The sequence below is a fragment of the Oryctolagus cuniculus genome, chromosome 9 (assembly GCF_964237555.1).
Source record: "Oryctolagus cuniculus chromosome 9, mOryCun1.1, whole genome shotgun sequence".
Lineage (NCBI taxonomy): Eukaryota > Metazoa > Chordata > Mammalia > Lagomorpha > Leporidae > Oryctolagus > Oryctolagus cuniculus.
The window spans coordinates 132,795,673-132,808,143 of NC_091440.1; the positions used below are offsets into that span (position 1 = coordinate 132,795,673).

General features: G+C 47.5%; 2 protein-coding genes across 2 annotated transcripts in view; one reads left to right on the forward strand and one right to left on the reverse strand.

Annotated features, from left to right (window-relative positions):
- Positions 1–12,471, forward strand: part of PDZRN4 (PDZ domain containing ring finger 4) — a 366,917-nt gene that overhangs the window by 123,292 nt on the left and 231,154 nt on the right. The gene's annotated exons all lie outside the window — the stretch shown is intronic.
- LOC138843722 (protein PAT1 homolog 1-like) lies at positions 1,169–5,236 on the reverse strand. The gene is made up of 2 exons (XM_070048515.1): positions 4,520–5,236; positions 1,169–4,460 (listed from the first exon to the last, which is right to left on the reverse strand). The coding sequence occupies exons 1-2, from the start codon at positions 5,153–5,155 to the stop codon at positions 2,769–2,771; spliced, it is 2,328 nt and encodes a 775-aa protein (XP_069904616.1). The 5' UTR covers positions 5,156–5,236; the 3' UTR covers positions 1,169–2,768.

Here is a 12,471-nt window from a genome sequence, read left to right on the forward strand (position 1 = left end):
TATATTAAAAATTTTTTTTTGACAGGCAGAGTGAGAGAGAGAGACAGAGAGAAAGGTCCTCCTTTTTCCATTGGTTCACCCCCCAAGTGGCCGCCCCGGCCAGTGTGTTGCGGCTGGCCCACTGCTCCGATCCAAAGCCAGGAGCCAGGTGTCTCCCCATGGTCTCCCACATGGGTGCAGGGCCCAAGCACTTGGGCCATCCTCCACTGCACTCCCTGGCCACAGCAGAGAGCTGGCCTGGAAGAGGGGCAACCGGGACAGAATCCGGTGCCCCAACCGGGACCAGAACTTGGGGTGCTGGTGCCGCAGGCAGAGAATCAGCCTAGTGAGCCACGGTGCCGGCCAATATGCTGATCTTTTAACATTCCACTTCAGTGGTAAAAAAGCAAGCTAGTGCAATAAATGAACTCATTCGTCTAGTATTTATCCAGTGCCAGCTATTCTACTTTCCATGGATCTCAAAATTAGTGAGGTTTGTGCGCAGTGTGTGCATCTGTTTCAATAGAATGTCAGTGTTAACATACAACTCTGAGAGCCTTATTTTGCCATTTGGGATAGTCTTCTAAGGACTGTCTGTCACAAGTCTGCAGTAAAAATGCCAGAGATCACACATGGAATGAAACATTTTTATTTTGCTGCCGTGTGTGACCTGCACAGACTTCTCCCAGAGTGAAGGGTCCGAGAGAGAGCAAGCAAACAGAACAGGCACTGTGTTCGTAACTCTTCTCCAGGGGCATAGCATCACTTCTGTCGCATTCTGTTGTTAGCACAGGTGTCCCAGGGTTAGATTCTAGGACTAAACACGTCTCATCCGTTTCCTAGAAGATTTCTGCAGAAATTGGACCCAGTTACAGCTCTGTTGAAAGTAATGGTTCTCAAAGGAGTGTGAGGAGATAAGAGTGGGAAAAGCACTGGGGTGTGATTTCATTGTTTGAAATGAGCGTACTTTTCATACTTTTTTGATATAGGCTAAGAAAACTAAATTTAACCATCTTTTCTTCACTTGAGGAGATGCACAATGCATGCATATGGGTGCTTTAAGGAAGAAGTCTCCTGATAATCTTGTTATACAGCAGAGATGTTACCTTCTGTTACAAACAGTATGATTTTTTTTTTTTTTTCAAGTATACAATTTGTTTTTATTTACAATACCCTATAAAAATGTAAATTTAGAAACTTTTACTTTAATTAGAACCAAACAAAAAAGATAAAGCACGGTAAGGAAGAAATAATAATCAAGTATTCACTTGATCAGTGTGAAGGGAAGGTAGGAAAGGCGCCTAACGGCAAGGTTCAGACAATGTGGAAGAAGTCTAGGTAATGTCACTGGGGAACAGCTGGTGGAGCCTGGAGCTTCAGAAGGGGAAAAATGGAGATGGAGAACAGGGGCAGCTGGCTATAATGGAGGATTTTACTGTTGTACAATACATGTATGTGCAAAATACTTATTCTCTTTAAATGTCATAGCCTGTCCCTCCTACTACATTCGAAAAAGTAAGAACAGCAGAAAGTAGATCAGAATGGTAATTAGAATTAATGTTTTAGTTTTCTTCAGGGCTTATAATCACTAGGGACCAAAACTCTTTATCCTGGTTGATTGCTGAATAGGAGAGGGGTAGGTAAGTGAGAAAGATCATGGAAGACCCTCACTGCTATTATTCAAACCCAGGCCCCTGGCTGCCTTGGAATGGGACTTGGGTGAGATGGAATAGCGAGGACAGCAGGTCTGCCCATCGTGTGGAGGAAACTGAAGAGCATACAGGTAAAACTTAGCTTCCATGGTTACATTTGAGGTTTTCTCCCATGGCATCAACTGAAAATGGGGAAGAAAAGTAAAAGCATGGCTTACAGAAGTAGTCTCAGGAAGACAGGGTGAGTGTGCAAAAAGCTACACTGCAGAAGCAGGTTTAAGTTAGGATCATCTTGGTGATCTTGAATGCACCTGAGGGGACAGGCTCAAGTATGCTGTAGTTGTAGCAAGAAAAAGGCTTAACCGTGTGCTGTTTCCATTAAAGAGGACCAAACAAAGGAAATAAAGGTGGGAGGAGAAAAAGGACTTCTCAGCCTAGAGGTTGGCATCAGCCAATTAAGAATTCTGATTTTATTAAACATGCTACAACCCTGTATTTATGGAAACCAACAGAACCCATAAAATTAATTAAAAGAGGGAATAGAAATAGATTAAAAATACATCAGCTGGTTTTGTGTTTAGAAGTATGTGTCAATTAAATATTTTTCAATCTAAAACTGATTCTTTAAGGACCCTCTGGAGACCATATTAATGCATGTTTAGGGGTAAGTTTATGTATATATATATTTCTATGTTTTGATTTCTACTTGGTTTTCCTATAGTCATATTAATATGGGACAATGAAAAGAGATTTGACTAAGATGAGGGAAGGAATCCTTTGGTAGGCTATAATCTACTTTGAATTGTAGTAGTGATGTTGGGAAAAAGGGAGATATTATATTTGTGTCTCTAGGGCAAAGAAACTGAAAAATTGAGAATTGAGTAAAAGGAGGACATGCAGAATTGTAACACAGAAGGTAAAGAAGAAACCAGCAGAAGTATCACCCAGCCAAATTTCACAGAGCAGTGGGAAACTACCTGGCACATGGAAACAACCCCTGCAACCAGGAGTTGATCCCACAAGACTTTGCTTTGGGCAATAAGCTACCTTCCCTCCCTCATTAAAAACACTCCATTGGTTGATGGCAGCAGTGCAGGTGGCAGCCACAAGGAGGTACAGGACACATTTGGAGATCTTTTATCGTATCCCCTGAACTAGCTGCAGTTTTGTCTCCAGCAAATTCAGTTTCTGCCGGTCAACATAGCGAGAAAAGAGGGACACTAGGTTTGTGGGCATAGAGATCGGCTTGGCCAGGGCTGCTTGGGGAATCCGGAGGAGTTCTCGTGTTGCCATGAACATCACTTCAGTCCACTGGTTATTCTGCGTTGATTCTACAGCAGGGTCTGAATTCTGTAGGTCTTCCCCACGGCTCAGAAGGATGAGGAGCAATGATAGGCCAAACTTGTTCTGGAGCACAGCAGTGAGGTGAGGGTTGGAGGGTGCTGGTGCAGGTGCACTTTGAGGTAGGTTCATTAGCTGCTGCAGAAGGCTGGTGACAGTCACTGATGGCAGATGATAGAGGAGGAGAGAGAAGGGACTCAGTAAGCAGGGCAGCACCTCATCTTGTGCATCCTTCTTGATAAGGAAAGGGAGGTTCCTGGCTGTAGTCATGAGAATGTCAGCTGCTTGCTCTGTGGAGAGGAAGGGAAGAATGCGGGCAACCATTCTCTTCCCTTTTCGGATACACATAATCTGTACAAAGTGGTCATCACTTGGCCTCTCTTGTCCAGGCAATTTCCCCCTTAAGTTGTCATACATGCTACAAATTTTGTGCTTTCTTTCCTCCATCAGGGCAGGTCGCTCTTCTTCTAGACTTAAGAGGTAACGTCTCTCATAATCCTCCACATCAAGGAGTAAGCTATAGGTTTTTTCAATTATAACAAGGGTTTTTCTTCTTTTGTCTCGAACCTGTTTTTCTTTTGTCTCATCATCTTCACTCCGAGATGTCACAACAGCATCGATCATTTTTCGAGGATTATTCACACTAGAGACAGTAAGCTTTCCCAAGGAGCCCTCAAACTGCACAGGTTTGTAAGCATGCTCCAGTTTGGCCACCTGAGGAGTGATAAGCTTGGTGCGTTCTTTTTTAGGGCCATCACCTTGTATTTCTTCAGCAGCTGAGAGCTTCTCCAGTTTTTCAAAGTAATTCTGATAATAAAAATCATCTAGGTAGGGATCAGTGCTTTGCAGCTGCATCATCTGGATTTTGGAGACCCAATCCTTTTCCCGCTGCAACATGAGGTTGGCATAGGGGTCCTTTCGGAGATGATCCTGATGACTGCTCCGATGACTTCCTCTATCTCCTGCACCATTAAGATTCCGATGCTGATTTCTGTTCTGTTGCTGTCTCTGATGCAAGAGTCGACGGTGCTGAGGATGAAGGTGAGTTGTGTCTGGTCTAAACATTGGGGCCTGAGATCTTATGGTTTGCAGATGAGGTCCTGGGCCAGGAGGATGCTGCTGTGGAGGTGGTGTAGAGGGGGGTGGGGCACTAAAGAAGGCACGGAAGCCTGGTGCTGGGGGAAGCATCTGCCCAACTCGCCCTTGCAGCAGCTTGGGATTCATGGCAGCTAGTGGACTACCAACAAATCCAGGGACCCGTGCAAACTGGCTGGGAGACATGCGTCCAGGCTGTAGCTGTGCTCCTCCAAGAAGCTGTGCTCTTTGGAGGGGGCTGAGAACAGGAGGAACATTAGGAGGGAAAGGGTGACCCAGGAGGGATGAATTCGGGACACTGCAGAGCTGGTTTGGAGACATCCTCTCACCATAGGGAGCAGGATAACGTGGTGGCATTGGGGGCCGAACATGGACAGGCTTCGGACACAGAATCTTCCAAATTGGCCTTCCTTTTCAGCTGCTGGTTTCAGGTGGAGGAAAGTCTATGGAACAGGACTGCACAGGCTCTGTTGGTTGAAGCTGGGTACAGCCATCTGCTTAGGTGGGGTGCCTATGGGGACAGCTCGGACAGGAGGACTCCCAATGATAGGTGAAGTTGATCGCCTTGGTAATGCACGTTCAGAAAGGTCTCGATCATCTTCTGGGCCCTGTGGGGGCCTCTGAGGCAAGGCATATTCTAACACAGATACTGTAGGCATTTCCTGACCAAGTAGTGGTCCTCGGATTCGCCTCAGAACTTCAGATCCATCCCAGATGCTAGAATTCAGACTTCCTGGTTGGGATTGCAAAACTGGCCTGGTTTGCACTGCCCTCATGATAGCTGGATCTTCTAGTTCATTTTCAATCACCATCTTACTGAGCCTTTCTGCCAGATTCTCCTCATGGTCACCCAACAAGTCCATCTCATCCCTTTCTCCATTGCCTGTTTGTTCATTAACTGCCGCTGGTAGCTTCTCTTCCAATTCAGCCAAGCGCTCATGTGCTTCTTGCCAATCATCATCCACGGCACCTGATCCAAATGTATCATCATTGAATTGATCAATCTCTTCATCTTCTTCTCCCAGGCCCTGAAATGCATCTTCATCTTCATCTAGAGGACAATCCTCCAAAGACTCGTAGCGGAACATTCTTGGGGAGGGGGGGAGGGAGTGGGGAGGGGAACGGGGGAGGGAGGGAAGAAGCGCTGACTCCTCGAGCTTCTCCGCGCGCGGGTCACAAACAGTATGATATTTTTACATAAAACTTTAAAATTTGTGGTTAAAATATAGACCCAGTTATTAGACTCATCATCAAGTATTCCTCTTATTCTCAGATCAAACCACCAAGTTCTTTGATTAATAAGTTTTTTTTTTTAAGTTTAAGAAAAATACTAGTCAAGGTATTCATCACTGGGACAGGTGCTTGGTCTAGCAATGAGACGGCTGATTGACACCCAACTCCGATGTAACAGTGCCCAGCTCTGCATCTAACTGCAGCTGCCTGCTAATGCGGACCCCAGGAGGCAGCAGGTGATGGCGCAGGCTGCCGGTCCCAGCCCCCGCAGAGGAGACCTGGATTGAGTTCCTGGATCCCATCTTCTGCCCTGGCCCTGCCCTGGCCCTGTGGACTTTTAGGGAATGAACCAGTTGATAGGAATTCTGTCATTGTTTCTCTCCGTGCCTTTTTACCTCACAAATAAAATCTATAATACGGAATAAAAATCTGTTTCATCCCATGTCAAGTTATCTTGGGTTTCTGGCAGTGTTAGGGCACACAGAGGGGAGGAATGAGTCAAAGATGGCGCCCTCAGGGGATTTCATTGCTTTAGTCCTGAGGAAGACCAGAGTGTGCGTTGGCAGACAGACCCTCGGCTTCCACTCATGGTTAACGTGGGTAATTTACATTTCTCGCGTTGTGCAGCAGCAGCCTTCATGGGCTGAGGCCTGTCCCAGGGCCCCGGGGCCCCGGGGCGGTCTGTGGTCTGGGAGCAGCAGGCAGAGGTCGATGGGGCTCTTGACCTCAGACCGCGTCTTCAGCTTGACCTCGTGAGCTCTTGGCCTTCTGCTTGCAGGGCTGCTCTCACTGTGTGCAGGCTTCCTCCCGGCCCCGGTACGATTTTCCAGCTGGGCTTTGGACCCGACTCTTGCACACCTAGTGCGTTCATTCCCACAGTGACAGGCTGACAAGCTCGACTCCATGGTGCCTCGTGACCCCCTTGAGAGAAATGTAGGTAGATTGCCTGGTGCTGGTTATGTTTTAGGAAGTCATGACATGCCCAAAGCAACTTTCATGTGTCTCTTAATTTTCCTGGTTACTTTTAAACTTACAGGAAACAGTAGCTATACTCTAAAAATTTAAAAAGAAAAGATCCGAAGCATTGCCTGGATTTTGCTTTTTAGAGAAATAAATAGAAAATGAGAGGAAATGTTTGCCTTAATCTAGAACTTTTTTTGTAGTTATCTATTTAATATGTAGGCAGTGTGGGTGCAAATACATATTTTAAGTGTTTTATGTAATTATCAATACAGATATAATTGATAGTAAAACAAGTAAGTTATGCTAAGCAAAATGCTATTTTTCAAACACCCGTGAAAAAAAAAAAAGAGACACCTGGCTGACCTGTAATCAGATGAGGCCGTGTGTTGGGAGGTGGAACGAGGAAGGCCCAGCACCTGCTAACGAATGAGAGAGAAGGGACCAGTGAGCCAGAGAAGCCGGTACTCAGGGAGACACCTGTTGGGGTCCTGAGACATCCCTGCTGGCGTAAGTGTGGTGTCCCCCAAGCTTTTATGAAAGGCTGTTAGGTTCTTACCACCTTTAATCAGTTTCATTTTTGTGTATAAAGGATGAGAGTTGCATTGCAATAAAAATCCCATTTGGGTTATCATCTCCTCCGCCGTGCACACCACGGGCGGGCTGGTCTTTGGTGCAGTGATGGATACACATTTCTGCATGGCACCCACACGCTCCTTTCGTTACTGAATATTAGACAAATTAGTTCTTACAAATTCAGGAACCGCCTCTGCACGCCTCCCCTCCCCCTCCCCCTCCCCCCCTCTTCCTCCTGCAGGGCACCTGCCACCCTACCTTGGGGTGTGGGTACTGCTCCTGTCCTGCCGCGCCGGGGAGCCAGAGTGGGGAGGGCAGCGTGACAAAGGCGGGGCAGGGACAGACCCTGGTCCTCCCAGTGACACGTATCTGGTGGGCTCTCGTCGCTCTGCAGGCTGCCTCCGTGCAGCAGTGACAAATGAGTGTTTCGTTGTCACAGTCCCAAATTAATTTTCCCTCCCACTCCATAGGAGCAGCCATTTATCTTCTCAATTGCTTGAAATTTACTTCTGTCAGGGTGGAGAGAGATGAGTTGTAGGAAAATGTGATTTAGACAGTTGCTTTCTGCAGGAAGCACAGTGTGGGGAGGGGTGTTCCTTTCCGGTGCTAGCGTGAAGCGTTGCACTGAGTCCTGGGCTGGACCTCCGACCCGGCAGTGCTGGCCGACTTCTGAGTGTGGCCAGTGGAGTCCGCTGGATTCTGTGTTATCTACTGTTGATTTTCAAAGCCTGTACCGGCGGTCACCAGGTGTCTAGTGCTCTAGGAATGTGCCAGTTACTACTCGTGGTAAAACTGGCATTTCCAGTGCTGCCGGAAGAGGGTCCCCCCTCTCTCTCATTGTGTCTTGAAATAGTCAGTTAGCCATTGTCCACATGGTGTGATGGAAGCACAAGGTTTGTTTCTTGTCTGGCGTTTCCTAGTTTGTCAGTAGGTCGCGCACCTGTCTTAAGAAAAGGTAGAGACTACACTGGTTTATAGATGGAAGTAAATTAAAATTGATTTTTTTCAAATTCCATAATATCAGCCATCCCCAAGGATTCCTTTATGTGCTTTAGTACTCTAAGTTTTCATTTTTAATACAATAAAAAGTAAATGTTAAGTGTTGACATTTTCCTTTGATCGTGATACAACCCATAAACTGGAACCAAGAGGTGGCTGGGGTACTGAGAGGTACTTGTGAAATGTGTGATCCAGGTACTTGGTTTACTAGGCATGTTTGCATGTGTATAAATACTGTCTGCATTTATAGCTGATTTTTGAAAACAGTGGCCCTCACTCCGAAGCTGTCACTGTGCGTCCTCTCCAGGCCCCTCACCACTCTGACGTCTGTCCCCGTGGGTCTGGAGACGCTGGGGATTCGCAGAGCCATGTGCACGTGGTCCTTGCCTGTGCTTGCTCTGCGCAGAGTGGTGTCTCCAAGGTGTGTTCAGCGCCCTGCAGTCATCAGGACCCCCTCCCTGGCTTTGGCTGCTGCGTGATCCTCCGTTGCGCAGATGCAGATCCTTGGTGGATGTGTTTTCCGGCGGCTGCACATTCTGACTGTGTGCGCTTTTTGGCTGTGTTGGGCAGTGCTGCTGTGAACATCCGTGTGCGAGTTTCTGTGTGAGTGTTCACTTTGATGTCTGCTTTGCACACACCTAGCAGTGGATTGCTGGGTCGTGTGGTAACCCTGGGGGTACCCTTGTGAGGACCCACCACATTGTTTTCCACGGTTGCATCATTGTAGTGGGGTTCCAGTTTCTCCAGCACTTGTGACTGGTGTCGCTTTGTGACAGCCAGTGTACTGGGTATGAAGCAGTAGCTCATTACGGTTTGGTTTGCATCTCTCTGGTGATTAGCAGTGTTGCACATCCGCTTAGTTGTTGCTTGCATATCTCCTTTGTAGGAAAATCTGTCCAACACCCTGTCCATTTTAAAACTAGGTTGTCTTTTTTGTTTTGAGATACAAGAATTCTTTATGCATTCTGGTATATATTTGGGTACAGGCATATGCTTTTGCCAATCATTCATTTGTAGATTTGTCTAAAAAGATTTGCTTATTTATTTGAAAGTCAGAGTTGGAGGGAGAAAGAGAGAAACAGGAGATTGTCCTTCCACCGGTTCACTCCCCAGTGGCTGTAATGGCCAAAGCTGGCTCAGTCCAAGTACAGGAGCTTCTGCTGGGTCTCCTGTGTGGGTGCAGAGGCTCAAGTACTCTGGGCTTTCCCAGGCACATTAGCAGGGAGCTGGATTGGAAGTGGAGCAGCGGGGACATGAGCCGGTGCCTGTATGGGATGCTGGCACCACAGATGGCAGCTTCCCCTGGCACGCCACACTGCCGGCGCCATTATTTGTGTTTTGATGCTACTTTTGACAGCACCAATATCTAATTGTCAGTGTAGTCGGAAAAAAAATCAGTATTTGCTTTAGCTGCTTAGACTCTTGGTGTGACAGCTAAGAAATCATTAGTAAGCGCAAGGTCACAGACTTGCTTTCATGTTTTCTTCTGAGAGTTTTATAGTTGAGGTGATAAATGTGTATATATACACACACGAACACATATTTAGGTACTCAGAATATTCATGAATATTATGGGAAAAACTATGCAAGGTTTTAAAAAATACTCTGCACCAAAATAAATTTAGCATTTTTTCACCTTTTTAGAATACTTTTTGGTTGAGAGAGATGAAGGGAGGGACAGGGTAAGAGGCAGACGCATGCACGGAACTCCATCTGCTGTCTGACTTCCCAAAGGCCCACACAGCTAGCTCTGGGCCAGACCTCAGTTGAGGTCTCTCACGTGGGAGACAGGGACCCTGCTCCTTTAGCCGTCACCCCTGCCTCCTAACGTCTGTGTTAGTAGGAACCCCGAGTCAGGGGCAGAGCCGGGTCTTGAACCCAGGCACTCGACTGTGGGCACCCCACTTGGTGTCTAAACTACTGTGCCGAGTGCTTGCCACGATAATTGTGCACTTTGACCCCATTTTCCATAATTTTTAAGGTACCTTAGTATGTTGTTATATTGAACATACCCGTGGAGGACACCTCCCAGCCCGCGCCTAAGTGTTTCTGGTTCTGTGAGTTCTGTTAGGCAGCTGAGTGGTGCACACATTTGTGAGTGACTGTTAATAGTCTTTGTCTAGGATCTGGTATTAAATCTGCTCTTACGGACCTTAACCTACTAGAGAGGAACGGGCACGGCACAGATAACTGCACAAGGTAAGTGGTGACCGTGGATCTGAGAATTCTCAGAGACGTAGTTGTGGGGAGTAGTGTTGTTCTGTTAGTGTGGATGCCTGAAGGAAAATTCCAGGTGAGATATGCAGGCTTTGCCTGCCACAGCGAGGCTTGGGGAGGCCTCGGGTTGTCTTCCCTTGTGTTCTGGTTTCTGCGGCCGCAGGCAGCGTGGTTGATCTCCAGTGTTCAGTGCTGTAGAGCAGTGCTCCGGGCGGGTGGGGTGGGGGGGCAGGCAGCCTTTCAGGTGGTTTGCTAGGTCAAGGCCATTGTCAGAATAGTATTCAGACACTGTCAGCCTTCTTCATTGTGTTCGCACGTTGCTGAGTGTTCAGCAGCCACAGTGGATAGAAGAGGTGCCTTAGCATGTCACGGCAGAGCACAGACCATGCTTGTGGTCACACGTGGGCACCGTCACACGTGTTCAGTGAGGATATGACAATAAAGTGAAAAAGATCAGCTGATTTAAAAGGTGCTGGCCAGCGCCGCGGCTCAATAGGCTAATCTTCCACCTGTGGTGCTGGCACACTGGGTTCTAGTCCCGGTCAGGGTGCCGGATTCTGTCCCGGTTGCTCCTCTTCCAGGCCAGCTCTCTGCTGTGGCCCAGGAAGGCAGTGGAGGATGGCCCAAGTGCTTGGGCCCTGCACCCCATGGGAGACCAGGAGGAAGCACCTGGCTCCTGGCTTCAGATCAGTGCAGTGTGCTGGCCGCAGCAGCCATTGCGGGGTGCACCAACGGAAAAGGAAGACCTTTCTCTCTCTCTCTCTCTCTCTCTCATTGTCCACTCTGCCTGTAAAAAAAAAAAAAAAAATTAAAAGGTGCCAGTTTCACTTAGGAATGTCCTGGGTGAGGATGTAGATGGAGAGTTGTTACTCCCCTCCTTTGATGGCCTCTTAGAGGTTCCCTGGACAGCAGGGGGCCACATGAAGCCCCTGCTGCCTGGATAAGTGGGGTGGCATCTCGGGGAGAAGCTGCCGCGTGCCGAGCGGCAAGCAGAAGCCGAGAAATGTTCTCGTGAAGCACTATTTTTGCTTGAAAGATTGAGACGTACACATTTGCCAGACATTTTCTTGAAATGCATGGAATGCTGTTGTCACTCAAAGGGGAACAAGTGACAGTGTTTGTTGCCTGCGATAAAACTTGAACTTTGAAGAAAAAGTTAGGATTTTGGAAAATGTGTATCTGTCATTAGAGCTTTGCCATAATGAGTGGCTTCTCTGGTAGTGTAATGTTACTGAAGAGTGATTTTTCTGATACCGTATCACAAAACGTGTCACTGTTGGCAAAGCCCACACAACTCTGTAGATGAGCAATTTCCCTGTGGTATGTGCATGGCTCTGTAAAGCCATCCAGGGGTGAAGTATCCATTCACAGTGCAAAATGCATCAGTGGAATAGTGGGTTGAGAGTCCACAGTGAACTTCACTTTTTTATTTGAATGTCATAATTGCACAGAGGATGAGAGGCAGAGAGAGAGAAAGAGAGAGAGAGTGGGGGGGGGGGGAAGGTCTTCCATCTGTGGTTCACTCCCCAGTCGGCCACAATGGCTGGAGCTGCACCGATCCGAAGCCAGGAGCTTCTTCTTGGTCTCCCACATGGGTGTAGGGACCCAAGGACTTGGGCCATCTTCCACAGCTTTCCCAGGCCACAGCACAGAGCTGGATCAGAAATGGAGCTGCTGGGACTCACACTGGCGCCCATATGGGATGCCGGCACTGCAGGTGGCAGCTTTACCCAGTATGCCACAGCGCCGGCCCCTGCACCTCATTTTGAGAACCTTCTACCTGTGGAGTTTTTGTTGAATAATCAAAGCTCAGTGTCTACACTTAAATGAAAGGCTTTATAACATCCCTTAATTCATTTTCTACCTATACCATGTATCCCTATTTTTTCACATGAGATGTTTTATGTATATATGCTATTCTTTAAGTCTGTTTTTGTTTTAGAAAGACATACATGTTATTAACATGTTACACTTTTAAAAGATTTATTTATTTGAAAGGAAGAATATCAGAGAAAGTATGTGTGTATGAGACACGGAGAGAAAGAGGGAGAGGGAGAGGGAGAGAGAGAGAGAGAGATCTTCCTTCTGCTAGCTTGTGGGGAGCAATTCGGACTATACTGTTACTCGAATTAGGACTTATTCTATGCATCTGCTCTCCCACAATATGGCGCTGGGAGAGAAGTAAACAGCTTCCGCACAGCTGCCTCCAGTTCAACCAATTAACTGTAGGACTTGCTCCTGATTGGAGAGCAGCGTACTCAGCCGAGTTGGGATTGGCGGAGGAGGACTATAAAGGAGGAGAGAAACGGCATGCACCGGGAACATCTATGGGGAACATCTAGCTGAAGGAACACCTGTGCAGCCCCCGAGAAGAGCCGGCCGGCGGTGTGCCGCTCCCCTGCGGAAGTGGGGAATGTGG